This window comes from Corella eumyota, chromosome 5 (genome assembly GCF_963082875.1).
Source record: "Corella eumyota chromosome 5, kaCorEumy4.1, whole genome shotgun sequence".
Taxonomy (NCBI): domain Eukaryota; kingdom Metazoa; phylum Chordata; class Ascidiacea; order Phlebobranchia; family Corellidae; genus Corella; species Corella eumyota.
This window is the reverse complement of record NC_137494.1, coordinates 10,694,529-10,707,430: the sequence shown is the minus strand read 5'-3', so window position 1 is coordinate 10,707,430 and position 12,902 is coordinate 10,694,529. Positions and strand designations below refer to the sequence as shown.

The 12,902-nt window shown below is 25.4% G+C and overlaps 1 protein-coding gene across 4 annotated transcripts; it reads left to right on the top strand.

The window, feature by feature from the left end:
- Positions 1-1,535: 1,535 nt before the first annotated feature.
- Positions 1,536-12,578, top strand: LOC145753971 (tyrosine-protein kinase CSK-like). Of its 4 annotated transcripts, XM_082570536.1 has the most exons (14): positions 2,828-2,875; positions 3,077-3,183; positions 3,791-3,859; positions 4,649-4,750; positions 4,941-5,023; positions 5,670-5,688; positions 6,032-6,072; positions 6,727-6,946; positions 7,717-7,819; positions 8,320-8,488; positions 9,595-9,768; positions 9,996-10,191; positions 10,746-10,832; positions 11,480-12,578. In XM_082570536.1, the coding sequence occupies exons 5-14, from the start codon at positions 4,995-4,997 to the stop codon at positions 11,645-11,647; spliced, it is 1,206 nt and encodes a 401-aa protein (XP_082426662.1). In that variant the 5' UTR covers positions 2,828-2,875; positions 3,077-3,183; positions 3,791-3,859; positions 4,649-4,750; positions 4,941-4,994; the 3' UTR covers positions 11,648-12,578. The 4 variants fall into 4 exon arrangements, with proteins under 4 accessions (XP_082426660.1, XP_082426661.1, XP_082426662.1 ...); XM_082570534.1 differs by lacking the exons at positions 2,828-2,875; positions 3,077-3,183 and adding an exon at positions 1,536-1,648; XM_082570537.1 differs by lacking the exon at positions 2,828-2,875 and having other exon boundaries at positions 3,012-3,183.
- Positions 12,579-12,902: the final 324 nt, after the last annotated feature.

The window sequence follows — 12,902 nt, the reverse complement described above, 5'->3', positions numbered from 1 at the left end:
TTTTTTAATTGTAAAAAACTTATAAAGCCTTAAACTTTTCTAAAAATGCCTTTTTAGTTAAATAATAAAATATAACTACAATCATATTCTTTGTACGTTTAAATAAATTAAAACGGTCTAAAATTAGTTATTATTCTCTATAAAATATAGAAATATCAAATTTTTCTAATAAATTTTATTTACTGAATTTGTTGCAAGCTGTGAACTATCTGTTTGTTACGTCACAAAGATTCAAATGCGACAGACAATGTCCGCCCAAAACTCAACGTTCGTTAAAAAAGAGAATGCGTTTAAATATTTAATGACGTTGCCTCCTCTTTCCATGACGTCACAATCTTGCTTGTCGTCTGAGAATTTTCTAACAATTTCAATTTTAGTTTTTAATTTAGAATTATTTTTTTTTCAGATTAAAAAATTTATTTTTGTCTTTTTAGTATTTGATGTTTGTGAATTTTAGAATTAAAAGACTATATTAAACATAAAATATAATATTGTTGTAATTTAATACTTTTTGCAATCGTAAAATTTAATATTTAAGCGTTATCTAATTTAGGTTTTAATTCCATTATTAAATAAATTTTACTAAAAATAAACCCAATATTTTTGGCATTTCTTTTTATATTAAAGTTTTAATTTAACGTGTATCCTTTTTTAAACAATGTTTCCTAATTAAATAAACATTTGAAATTGTTTACAAAAGTACAATATTACGAGTTACATTTGTATTGTCTTTTAAAGATAATTAAAACAAAAGAATAAGTTAAAATACAATGGCAAAGTGTCTAATCAATTATTATTCACGCTATTGCTTGTTTAAAGAAAAATTGAAATTAAAACAGTATCAAAAATAAATATAGAATAATACTATAACAACATTTTCTAGGAATTTAAATTAGGTTTTAAAATTAATTAATGTGACTGACACTTCCTGCATTTTAATTTAAACAATTAAACAAAATTATGACGCGTGGCTACGTCATATCGTGATGTCACTTAAAAATTTTTATTTTTTTAAAAGAATGGTTGTTCGAAAAAAAGGAAGTATCTGCAAAAATGTTGTTTTTTTCTACGATTTTTAAAGCAATAATATTTAAAATGATGAAAAATGACGAAATTTGCTCTTAATAATATTTTAAAATATTCTATAATATTTTTTATTTATTTTTTCTGTATTTTTTACAAGTGTGGTTTTTGAGTAAAAATATTTTGGTTTTAAAAAAAAATAATATATTAAAGTTCTAAATTAATATGGTATCCGCTGATATTACCGAATACCATTTGACCGAAAGGAATGTTTTTTTAACGACGTAATACCAAAATTTAGGTTAAATGGTTTTCGGCAAATGTCATCAATCCAAATTTTAACAGCTTGAATTAATAATTTCCGTGTGATGTAATTGTAATATATTTAGAACTGTCTGAAGCTTCCTTAAAGAGTTATTTTTTAGATTTCTATTTAATTCAAGAATAAAAAAGTAAACTATGACCTAGAAGAATAAGTAAAAAGATCTCAAGTTTTATTTTTCTGTTTTGTTAGATTGGTTAAACTTTAATATAAACAAAATTTTTGGAGATGAAACCTGAATTGTCAGATTGTAAATAGTTTTGCAGACTTTTTGGAAGATCTAAAATCAAAATGACAAACGTTGTAAGTGTTTCAAAAATTTAAATTATTTGTGTTATTTAATAACAGTTTTATCAAAGTTTGCATTTTATACTAACATAATCAGATAATAGACAATTATTTTTTTTAGTATTAAGTATTTTAATTGTTGTTGCACATATACAATATTCAAAACGTCAGTAATTAAACAGTTTACTTATTACGTTAAGTTCTTATAAGATAATGTGATATGTTAATGTTTTTATGTTATATTGCAACTGCGTTTGTTGAAATTATTTTACTTTGCGACATTATTTTTTACTTTAGAAAATTTAATTGAAATTATTTTACTTTTAATTTACTAGAATTGAAAATTTAATTTACTAGAATTGCTGTGTTTACCATACAACTATAGACTTAAAATGTTATAACTTAAGGTCGGTTACCTATATACTGGATCAAATAAATTTGAAATGGTTTGAGTTAGGGTTGGGGTTTGTTCAATTTAGGGTTGCAAGAAGATTCGGTCGTGTGAAAATTTGCCCAGAAGATCTGGCCTGCAAAAATTGCAGTAAGTCAGAGACAAAATTTTTGCGAATAATGTTAGTGTAAATTCATATTTTACCCACAGGCTGTTTAAGAGAAAATTTTGCAAAAAATACAATTACATAAAAAAAACTTTTCATTGGTAGTTTTTCATTGGTAAACTAATTTTAAAACAATTTAAAAACAGGGGCTTTTGGTTTGCAAAATTTTACGACTTGCCACCTTTGACCTGCAAAATCTTTTGCTAAACTGCATGTAGTCATCGTTACAAAGCCCACATCCAATTTTAGTGATTATCATATTTTACTGATATTTAAAATATCATTTTTCAGAAAGTACATCCTCTAAATAAGTGTTGGTTGGTTTTGACAGTGAAAAAAGATAATACAGTTTTTAAAATATATGTAAAAATTTGTTTATAATAAATCAAATTTTAGTATTCGTAAATAAAAATTTTTTTTTTTAATAATTTTAAGTTTTTATAAATCAAAATTTGATTTTATCATAGTTTGGTTTTTGTTGAGTAAGTAAATTTTTTTAACTGAATTTTGGTTTCAATGAAACAAATTTGAGACCCTTTGTTTGTTAAGAATCATGTTAGATTACTTGGGTTAGGATTATGCTTCCTTTTTTGGTTTGCTATTTGACATCAAATCTAAAACTTGAAGCTGGGATGAACTGGATTTGAATCTGGTTCTAAATAATAAACTAAAGCTTAGATCCGGGGTAAATAATAAAAATCAATTTCTAAATATTTGTTCATGTTTAATTTCTTTCTTTTATAAAATTTTATGCAGTTTGTTATTGCTTTTTTATTTATATATAAAATGCGCTTTTTTTAGGATTTGCTCATATTTAAAAATTAAATTTTACTTAAACTTTTCCGTAACAAAAAGCAGATACTCTAAAAACTAACATATTTTTTAGTTGTAAAAAAACAATCAAAACTTTTTCATGTTGTTCTTTTCTCATTCCGAAAATCTCGGCCTGTGGAGTTCTCACGTAATTAATCCGCTCTAAATTTAGTTTTTGAGGTATAAATCATCAAATAAACAGTTATTTTAAGAACTAACATATAAATTTACCTACAAAACTAATCTAGACTTACTTATAAATTGGACTTTTTAAAAATTTTTATTTTAAATATCGGTAAAATATGGTATTTCACTGAAATTATATGCAGGGTTTGTAACAGGTACTACCAGCACCACCAGTTTAGCAAAAAATTTTGCTAGCCAAAAGCTGTTAGTCTTAAAATTTGGCAGACCAAAAGCACTAGTTTTTAATTTATTTCGAAATTAGTTCTTGATACATAAATCATAAAAATAATAGCTTAACGTAAAAACTATCATATGTCTTTATTGTAACTACCGATAAAATGTTTTTAATGTATTGTGCTTTCTGCAAAATTTATTTTGAAAAAATATGGACTTACACTCACTTTATATGCAGTAACTTTACCTCTGACTCTTTGCAGTTCTTTTTCAGTCCGAATCTTCTGATCCTAAAATTTAGTCCATTTTGAATCCATTTAAACCATTTAGTTTATGCAATCTATTTAATTTAGTGTATTTGATAGGTAGCATCGCCTAATTTTGTTGCTAACAATCTGTGCATGATTTTAATTTTTTTAATTTATAGCCAACAGGAAAGTTGGTGGACCTGGGTGACAATCACCGTCCTGCTTCATATGAAAACCATTCTGTGTTTGTAAGTTAAAACAATTTTTACATTGTATGAATTTAAAAGATATTGGTCTTATTAGCTTTAAAAGTTTGTAAATTAAAAACAAGCTTTTTTATTTACAATCTCACTGTGTCTCTTTTAGTCCTGGGTATAACCAAACCTAAAAAAAAATTTTTAATTTTAACTTTTATTTAAAAAAAATTTAAAAACACCAACTCAAAAGCATGTTTAAAACAACAAATTACCTATAAAAGATTAAATTTTTAATTTTTTTTTTACAAAATTTAAATTTTTTTTATAAATCATTTAAAAAACCCCTAGGGTCCTACAAATACTAACAAAAAGGTTTCTAAAACTAAGAAGGTATAATGCTTATAAATTGAAAAGTTGAAACATACTTATTATGATTGTACAAGTTAATATTTTAAAATCTTGTGTATTGTTAAAAAACAACAATATTAATTCTTTATTGATTTTAAATGTTTAATATTTTAACAACTTTATGCTGCAACTGGCTATTTAATTTGCTTAATATTATATTTTAAAATAACATCTTTATCAAAATGTTAATTTTAATTTATTAAAAAAAAACAGTGACTTTTATTTTTAAATTATATAATTATTGAAACTTCATAAAAAATAAAACTAAGACTTACCATGCTTTTAGTTTTAGATAATTATATAATAGCATATGATTCAATAATTATGAAAAAAAAATTTTAAATTTAAACTTTTGGATTTTATGAATTGTTAATAAATTTAAATAATTTTTTATTAATTTTTAAAAAATAATAAAATTTTAATTTAATTTAGACTTTTGCACCTGGTACAATATGTGAAGGTGCTTATGATTTTTCCACGGGTAATAAAGGGGATTTAAAATTTAAAAAGGGAGAGAAACTAACTGTTCTTGCGGTAATTTTGTTGCAATTATGGTTTTTTGTAATTCGTTTACTAAATATTAATGTTTTTTTCTACACGTTTGTTTAAATTTTTTTAAACAAAAAATTTCCAACATATTTTTTAAAAATTGTTTTATCCTAAATTTTTGGAATTTTAAATAAAAATTCATTTAAAAAAAGTTTTATTTTTTATTTTTAAATAGGGTACTAGAGATCCCAATTGGTATAAAGCTCAAAATGCAAAAGGAGAGCAAGGCATGGTGCCCTCTAACTATATAATTAAAAAGTAAGTACTTTAAGTTATATATATATACTGTAAATTAAAAAAGTAATTACTATTTGTAAGTTTCTTTACTTAAAATTTTTTTTATATTGTAAAAAATAGGAGCACATATTTTATATACAACCTAAAGTGGAGTTTATTTAATGTTACCTATACCCATTGTAGAAAAAAGACATTTGACTAAAAACCATATGCCTGAAACATTAATTTACCGTCGATGGGACCTTTTTATTAATCGCCCTTTAACCTAAAACTTCTTTTGAGAAATGTTTTTATATTTTAAATAAAATGTTGACCTAAAAAATTATTTTTGAAATTTTGGATATTGGGGAAAACTTTATTTGGTTGAATGGTTTTTGGTAATATGATTAAATTCTCCTAATCAGTGGGTAACATTCTTTATCTTGGCCCGGTCTTAACTTTTCCAGTTTTAATTTTAGAATGTCTGGATATCATTATTCTGCTGGTTAAGCTAACAAGTTAAAAATTATTTTAAGTTAAATGTCTATGTTAAAGTAAGTGCTTTTTTCTAAAAGTATATATTAAAAAAACAATTTTACAATTAATTTTGTACAGAATTAAACTGTGTGTTTGGTAGATTGTCGTTTTATTATCGATTTCTAAAATTAGATTTTATTTATTTTTTTAGAGGAAATGACCCAAGAGCAGTAAGTATATTTACAATTGTTTTTATCAATGGCTTAATATTTAATCTGCTAATGTAAACTAGAGTCTAAATTAAATTATAATAGGAACCAAAATACAATTTACCAAAAAATGAGTAAATAGACTTTTAATTCAATTATTTTAATTCAACTAATTCTTTAAAAAAAAAGAATATATAAAAAATTGCACATATATTTACTTTTTATATTATAAAATGGTGAATTTGTATCTATTTAAAAAAAATATAGAATTAGTTTTATCAAACATAAACCCTAAATTATTCTGTTAATAAACGACTTTTGATTTTTACTATTAAATTCACTTTAAATAATTTTTTTTTTTTAGAAATCGAATTCTCATAAAGAAGTAAAGTTGACTGCAATGCCGTAAGTAACAACCTGTTGTGATGTTGTAATAATATCATATAAGCATAAGCAAAAGAAAACATTGAAAAATAGAAATACAATTTGGTTAAAATAAATTATGTTTATGGGTATCATGATGCCACTGGGTTCATTTTTAAATTATACTAGTCTTTTCTTGACTTACATAAGGATACTAATATTTTTAAAATTAATTAAGTAGTTTATAAGTTATCAGGGTTTAAAGTTGCAATCAAAAATATACTTGTCAGTAGGTACAAATAATAAGCGGGTTAACTAAGAATTATAAGAGAAACAAAGGTTTTAGAAATCTAAGGTTTTGTCTAATGGTTAGCAGTTAGTTTTATAACATGAGGTCATAGGTTTAATTCCCACTGATCCCATGTTGTTGCACTTTCATATTAAGGCACTATAATTAGTACAAACTTTCTCAAATCTTAAAAACCAAATAAGTCATGATTTTAATATTATCCCAAACTGCATAATGCAACTCGAGTCTAGGTCAGGATAACAAATGTAAACCTAGGTTTGGCTGTGAAATTGTCCGTTTTACATTGAGGATAAATTTACAAAAAAACATTGCTAGTTTTGCTAAAACCAAACAATAATTTTTAAACCATTTCGTTTACAAGTTTCTTACAAAAACTTACTTTTTAGATGGTTTCATGGGAAAATAACTCGGCATGTTGCCGAAGAATTACTTTCTCCTCGCGAGGATGGTTTGTTCCTGGTTAGGGAAAGCACCAACTACCCAGGGGACTATACGATGTGCGTTTGTTTCGAAAATGAAGTCGAACATTATCGGATTATTTTCAAGAACAACAAGGTCACGATTGATGAAGATGAATATTTTGAAAATTTAACTAAACTCGTTTCAGTAAGTTTTTTTTTAATAATCTAATTTGTTTAACTTGTTTAAGTTAAACAGTTTTGTAACTAAAAAAAAAGTTTATTTAAAAAATTAACACCATTGCTGTATTAAGACAGCAACTTCCCATATTACAAAATACCATTTGACTAAATGAACATCAAGAATAGCATATTATACAATATTTTTTTTTAATTTAACTTTTTTTAGAAATTGAATGGCATTTGCCAAATGATTTTCTTTAAATTGTCTATTTGGTAATATGGTTTATGGTAATGAGATGACAGTAATCTTTGTTTTGTTAAGACTATGGTCTAGATATTGAAAATCATAAATTATATGTATGTATACATATATACAATATCTTTTCAAAGTTTGGTTCATCATTTTTTCAGAAATTAAATGGCATTTACCAAATGATTTTCTGTTAAATGTCTATTTGGTAAAAGAATTTATGGTAATAGGACAGTAATCTTTGTTTTGTTAAGACTAAATATTGTCTAGATAATAAAAATCATAAATTCAAACCCTTGAAAGTGTTAAAACTTGCTTACTTTTAAAAAATTTATAAATAGCTAGGTAATGAGCTATTTATAAATGAAAAGGTTTTTATAAACTAAATATTATGTTGCTTAGTGTTGTTTAAGTTAAATTACTGAATATCTTATATATAGGTTATTAAAAAAAACAATGTTTTTGTTTATCTCAAAACAGTGAATCATTATTACCTTAGATTAAACTGGTATGATAATATAGTTATTGTTACTTCCTTGTTTTAGCATTATGAGCATGATGCTGATGGTTTGGTCTGCAGGCTTTCCACGCCTTTAAAGAAAAAAGGAGGCTTGGATTATACCGTTGACACTGAAGACTTTAAAAAAGGTTAATTTAAAAAAAAAGGGCCAATTACTTTAAGAGTTAGTCTGTTAATGGTACTATATTTTGATTTCTGTTAATTGCATAATAAAAATTGGTTAACCACTCTTATTGGTGAATATTTTTTGTGGATGTTAAATTTTTGTGGATGTTAAAATAAAACAAGATCAAATGCTGGCGTTTCTAATAAATAAGTTTATATAGCAAACTACTTTTTTAAAACATTAATTTACTAAATGGGCGGGATACAAAATTGTTAAAAGTCTATCATCAGAATATTTTACTATGAAATACTAAAACAAAAAAAAATTTATGCGAAAACACAAAATATAAATTTTATCAATAAATCAGTTTTTTTATATTAATTGTTAATCACAAAAAATCAATTGACTGTTTAAAAACCAATGGTTCAAATATAAATATCAAGTTTATGAACATGCACAATTCGCTTTGTCTAAATCAAACTAAGTTGAAGTATATGCATTAAAATAAATTTTGTTTCGTAGCTGGGTGGACCATCGATCGAAAAAATTTAGAACTTGGTCAAATATTGGGCAAAGGTGATTTTGGAGATGTATATGAGGGTCAATATAAAGGGGAAAAAGTTGCTGTAAAATCTGTAAAAGATCGCTCAAAGGCTGCTCAAGCTTTCCTTGCAGAAGCTTCCGTAATGACGTAAGTTAAATTTTTTTTTTAAATTTTTAAGAAATCTCTATTGGCTGTATTTTTATTAACTTGTAACTAATAAATTTCTGTGATAATTTACCTGTCCATCACAAACATTTTTTTGTTCAAATGCTTTTAAACGGGACGCACAAATTTAAATCTAAATTTAATATTGTTTTGTTGTTTTTATTAATTATATGTAATAAAGCTTGGTGTAGTAAAACATGTTAATATACAATTTCACAAATATAGGCTCTGCAAAAAAAATCATAAATTAATTTTGGTTTTATATTTGTTTTAAAAAATTGATTTATAGTTTTTAAAACCTAATAGTAAATCGATTTTTTAATTTGCATTTTTATTTATTTTATATCATGGTCATGAGGAATTAGTTTCTGTTTGGTATTAGCTTTAGTCAAACAAAAATGAAATTTAAACATTGTGCGTATTTTTTTATTATCTTTCTCGTATTATTTATACACCAAAGTTAATGTTTGGTTAATCAATTGTGACAGCCCATTCTTCATTTTTTCCATAAAAAAAAATTTTTAAAAAACATTTTTATAAGAGTTTAATATTATTATTTCTTTTTTACACTTTTGACTAAATTGAGTTATAAACAGTATTGTTAAAATGGAAATCCTGGTTTTAGTTTGGTTTAGTGATGTTTAATATTTATTTTTTACTGCAAAAACACATGTTTTTTTTAAATATGTTTTAATTAATACCAAACAAATCTAAAAAAATCATTATTTTTAAAGTTAAATTTAAAATCAGCCAGCAAGTGTAGTGGTCAAACACTAGGCTTCACAACCTAAAGTCCTTAGTTCAATTTACACTGCTTCCATGCCATAGCACCTTTAGGTAACGCTCTTAAAAAGTGATTAGAACTTCTGTGAAGACAAACCCAATTGGCAGACTACTTAATTGAATATTATGATTGTTAATATACCAAACGTCTTCCCAACACTGGGTTAGGGTAACAAATAGAACTCCATTACTTTGTGTTTAGGTTGTGAAGTTAGCCTTTCCACATCTAGGGGAGGCTAACTTCACAACATAAATACATATACTAAACAAAATTAAAGAAAATAATTGTCTCTATTTTTTTTTAGCTCACTCAATCACAAAAACTTAATTCAACTGAAGGGAGTTGTAATCCCTCCAGCAAATTCCACCGATCCAATCTATGTCGTGCTTGAATTTATGACCAAAGGAGCAATGTTGGAATATTTAAGATCAAGAGGAAGATCACTTGTTTTTAGCAAAGACCTGCTTAAATTTGCAAAGTATGTATTATAGTTTATTGCTAATACTTTATTTTGGTAACTGGTGTAGTGGTTAACTTTTTTGGCTTCATTACATGAGGTCCTGATTTTGATCGTTGTAATGCTCCTAAAGTGGTATAAACTGTATAAACTTTTGAATACATAAAAGACACATACTTTTTATTTGTAAGTATTTTGTTTTGATTAAAAAATACTTAAAACACAAAAATAAAAAAAAAATTTCACAGAGATATAGCAAATGGAATGGCTTACTTGGAGCAAAAAAAACTAGTTCATCGTGACCTAGCTGCTCGTAACATCCTCATCTCAGAGGACGGGACAGCAAAAGTTTCCGATTTTGGACTTGCAAGGGATTCATCTTTTAACCTCCAGGGGGGGAAATTTCCTGTCAAGTGGACATCCCCCGAAGCACTTAAAGAAGGGGTAGGAGACTGTTTTATTTTTAAAGTCATATATTAGCAATAATTTTTTACTTAAAAATTGATAAAGTTGGTGTCACTGAACACTAAAATGGTTTTAACTTTAAATAATTTCACCTACTTATTAAGTTATACAACTTAAAAAAAAATTTAAAATTGATTAAATAAAAGAAAAGGGAAGCCATGTTTGTGATGACGTAGAAAGCACTAGCTTGTATACATTCACTACACTACTTACTTTCTACGTCACACAAAAAATATGGTAACCTGGTTTTTTATGTTAATCATTTTCCAGTATTTTTTTAAATTAAATTAAATACCACAGAAATTTTTTAAAGGTTCTAAAGCCATTTTATGATTCATTGTCAACCATACTAACGTGCTATATACATCACCAACAAAATTACAAAACTCTGTAACATAACACTTTAAATTTTTTTAAGACTGTTTTATTTTTAAATATAACCAACCATTGTAATATAGATTGCTTTTTAGCAACAGGAACCCCCTTAAGAATTTAAAAGGGATTTTATAAATTAATTTCCCTTTTTTTAACAGAAATTTTCAAATAAAAGTGATGTTTGGAGTTATGGAATTACTCTGTGGGAGATGTGGTCATTTGGGAGAGTCCCATACCCGAGAGTGGTGCGTATTTTATTTTATCACTCTCAGTTTAAAACAAGTGTTTTTTAAAAGAAAAGAATGATTAGTGTTTTTATGTTATTAATGCAAATGATTTATTTTAATTTTTTTATACATACAGTCTTATTTCATATTTGTTTGTTTAAAGTGATTTTTTATACGTACAGTCTTTCATATTTGTTTGTTTAAAGTGATAAGGCCATTAACACCGCTTAAGTAACATTTGTTAACTTAGCCAATTCTGTTGTTGAAGTTTTGGGTATTATTAACTTGTTACATTACCTCATAAACAATCTGCAAATTGTTTTTTTGTGCTGGACTGCAAAATTATTGTTCATTAAAGTGATTTAAATCAAAGGATAATATACATGACCTCTAGTTTTTTTAACTACTTAACCTCGCGGCTTTTACTGTTTTTTTACTGGAAATTTTGAATTATGTGTACTTTACAGTCCCCTAAAAATGTTAGACCTGTGAAAGTAGAAATATAAATATTTAAATATTTCAAAAAAATAATACCATAACGCACTATTTGAGAATCACAATGAACATACGATTCGATATTTCTATAGCAAAGCAAATATTAGCATGCTTTACCATTCCTTACCTAAGAGAAATCGAAACCTTAATTAGTTTCTCTTTCTTTTCAGCCTTTAAAAGATTTGTTAAGTAAAGTGATGGCAGGTTATAGAATGGATTGCCCAGATAAATGTGAGCAACCGATATATGCTCTTATGCTGAAATGTTGGCTAAAAGACCCTGAGGAAAGACATTCGTTTGAAAGAATAGTTAAAGACCTGAATGCCATTAAGTTGTAACCACGGCGGGAAAAGTTTTGGAATTTTTATGAAACTTGGCACACATTTAAGCTTCATATATATATTGTGTCCCAATTGTGAAATTTTGGAAGCATTATTTTAAAACTGGGCCACTTTGTATTTAAAAAGACTGTTACACAAAGTTTGTAATGCTAAAGGGAATCGAAAAAAATAAAATTACTTTGACTTGTATATAAAGTAATTAATGATTTGTAGTTCTAAAATCTACAAAAATGTAATTTGTGGCTTGCCTGTGGATTTATATATAGGATAATGCAATACAAATTTTTGCTAAAAGGCAAAATTTTAACAAAAAATTACATAGTTTATTATTTGATATAGTTAAGTAATTTTTGTGTATTATAAAAGGCTGTTGTAGTCTTTAATTATTTTTTTTTGTAAATAAAGTAATCATATTAGCCTATTAATGTTTTTGATAAAATAATATTTCTATGTGTTTTCACTGCTTGCTGTTTTTTTTCATTTATTGGCACTAAACCCTAAATCAAGTGGTAATTTTATTGTAAATAATGGGCAATTATTTTTCTGCTTTATTCAGATTTTTTCATTTGTTTTCCAATGATTTTCAATAATGGAATAATTTTTTTTTAATTTTTTATCTCTTCAATAAATTTTGTTGTTAGCTACAAAAAAATTAAATCACAGAACTATGTTTTAATTTGATTTAAAATAAGTTTTTGTTTTTAGGATTGTTGTTATCGAATGTTTTTCTCTTGATTGTTTACTGTTTTATTTAAATTTGCATTTTTCACACTTAAACAAATAAAATCGCTGAAAACCATTAGTAGCACAAAGATGGGGCCACTGTATTATTGTGCTATTGGTTAACAAACAAATAATATTATAAATTCCCAAAGTTACTGTTTGTTAAATATACTAACTTTTTAAATACTGCAATTAAATATGTTGTCTCTTGATTGTGTGTTTTTGTGTTAAATTATTTTCCTTGTAGAAAGGTCGACATCACAACTTAAAAAAAAGAGTAACTTTATTTATTCCCATTCGATCTTAAGTTGGCTTTTAAAGTTTGGAAATTGTCAAATAATTTAATTTGCCAATTGGATTTTCGCTTGTAAGTTTTAGGCTTAGTCTTTATGTTGTAAAGCCAAGTAAATCACTTTACATGATATAGGGATCTTCGAAGAATTGTTTTAATAAAACAATTTTACAATTTGTAATAATATTTTTTGTCTTTTAAAACTGTAAAAATGATTTTGTTGTTAAGAGAAAATCA

Excerpts from the sequence above, each read along its gene's own strand:
- LOC145753971 (XM_082570534.1), top strand. Across the intron at positions 7,820-8,319 it reads CACTGAAGACTTTAAAAAAG|CTGGGTGGACCATCGATCGA; the intron begins GTTAATTTAAAA and ends TTTGTTTCGTAG. Across the intron at positions 10,192-10,745 it reads CCGAAGCACTTAAAGAAGGG|AAATTTTCAAATAAAAGTGA; the intron begins GTAGGAGACTGT and ends TTTTTTTAACAG.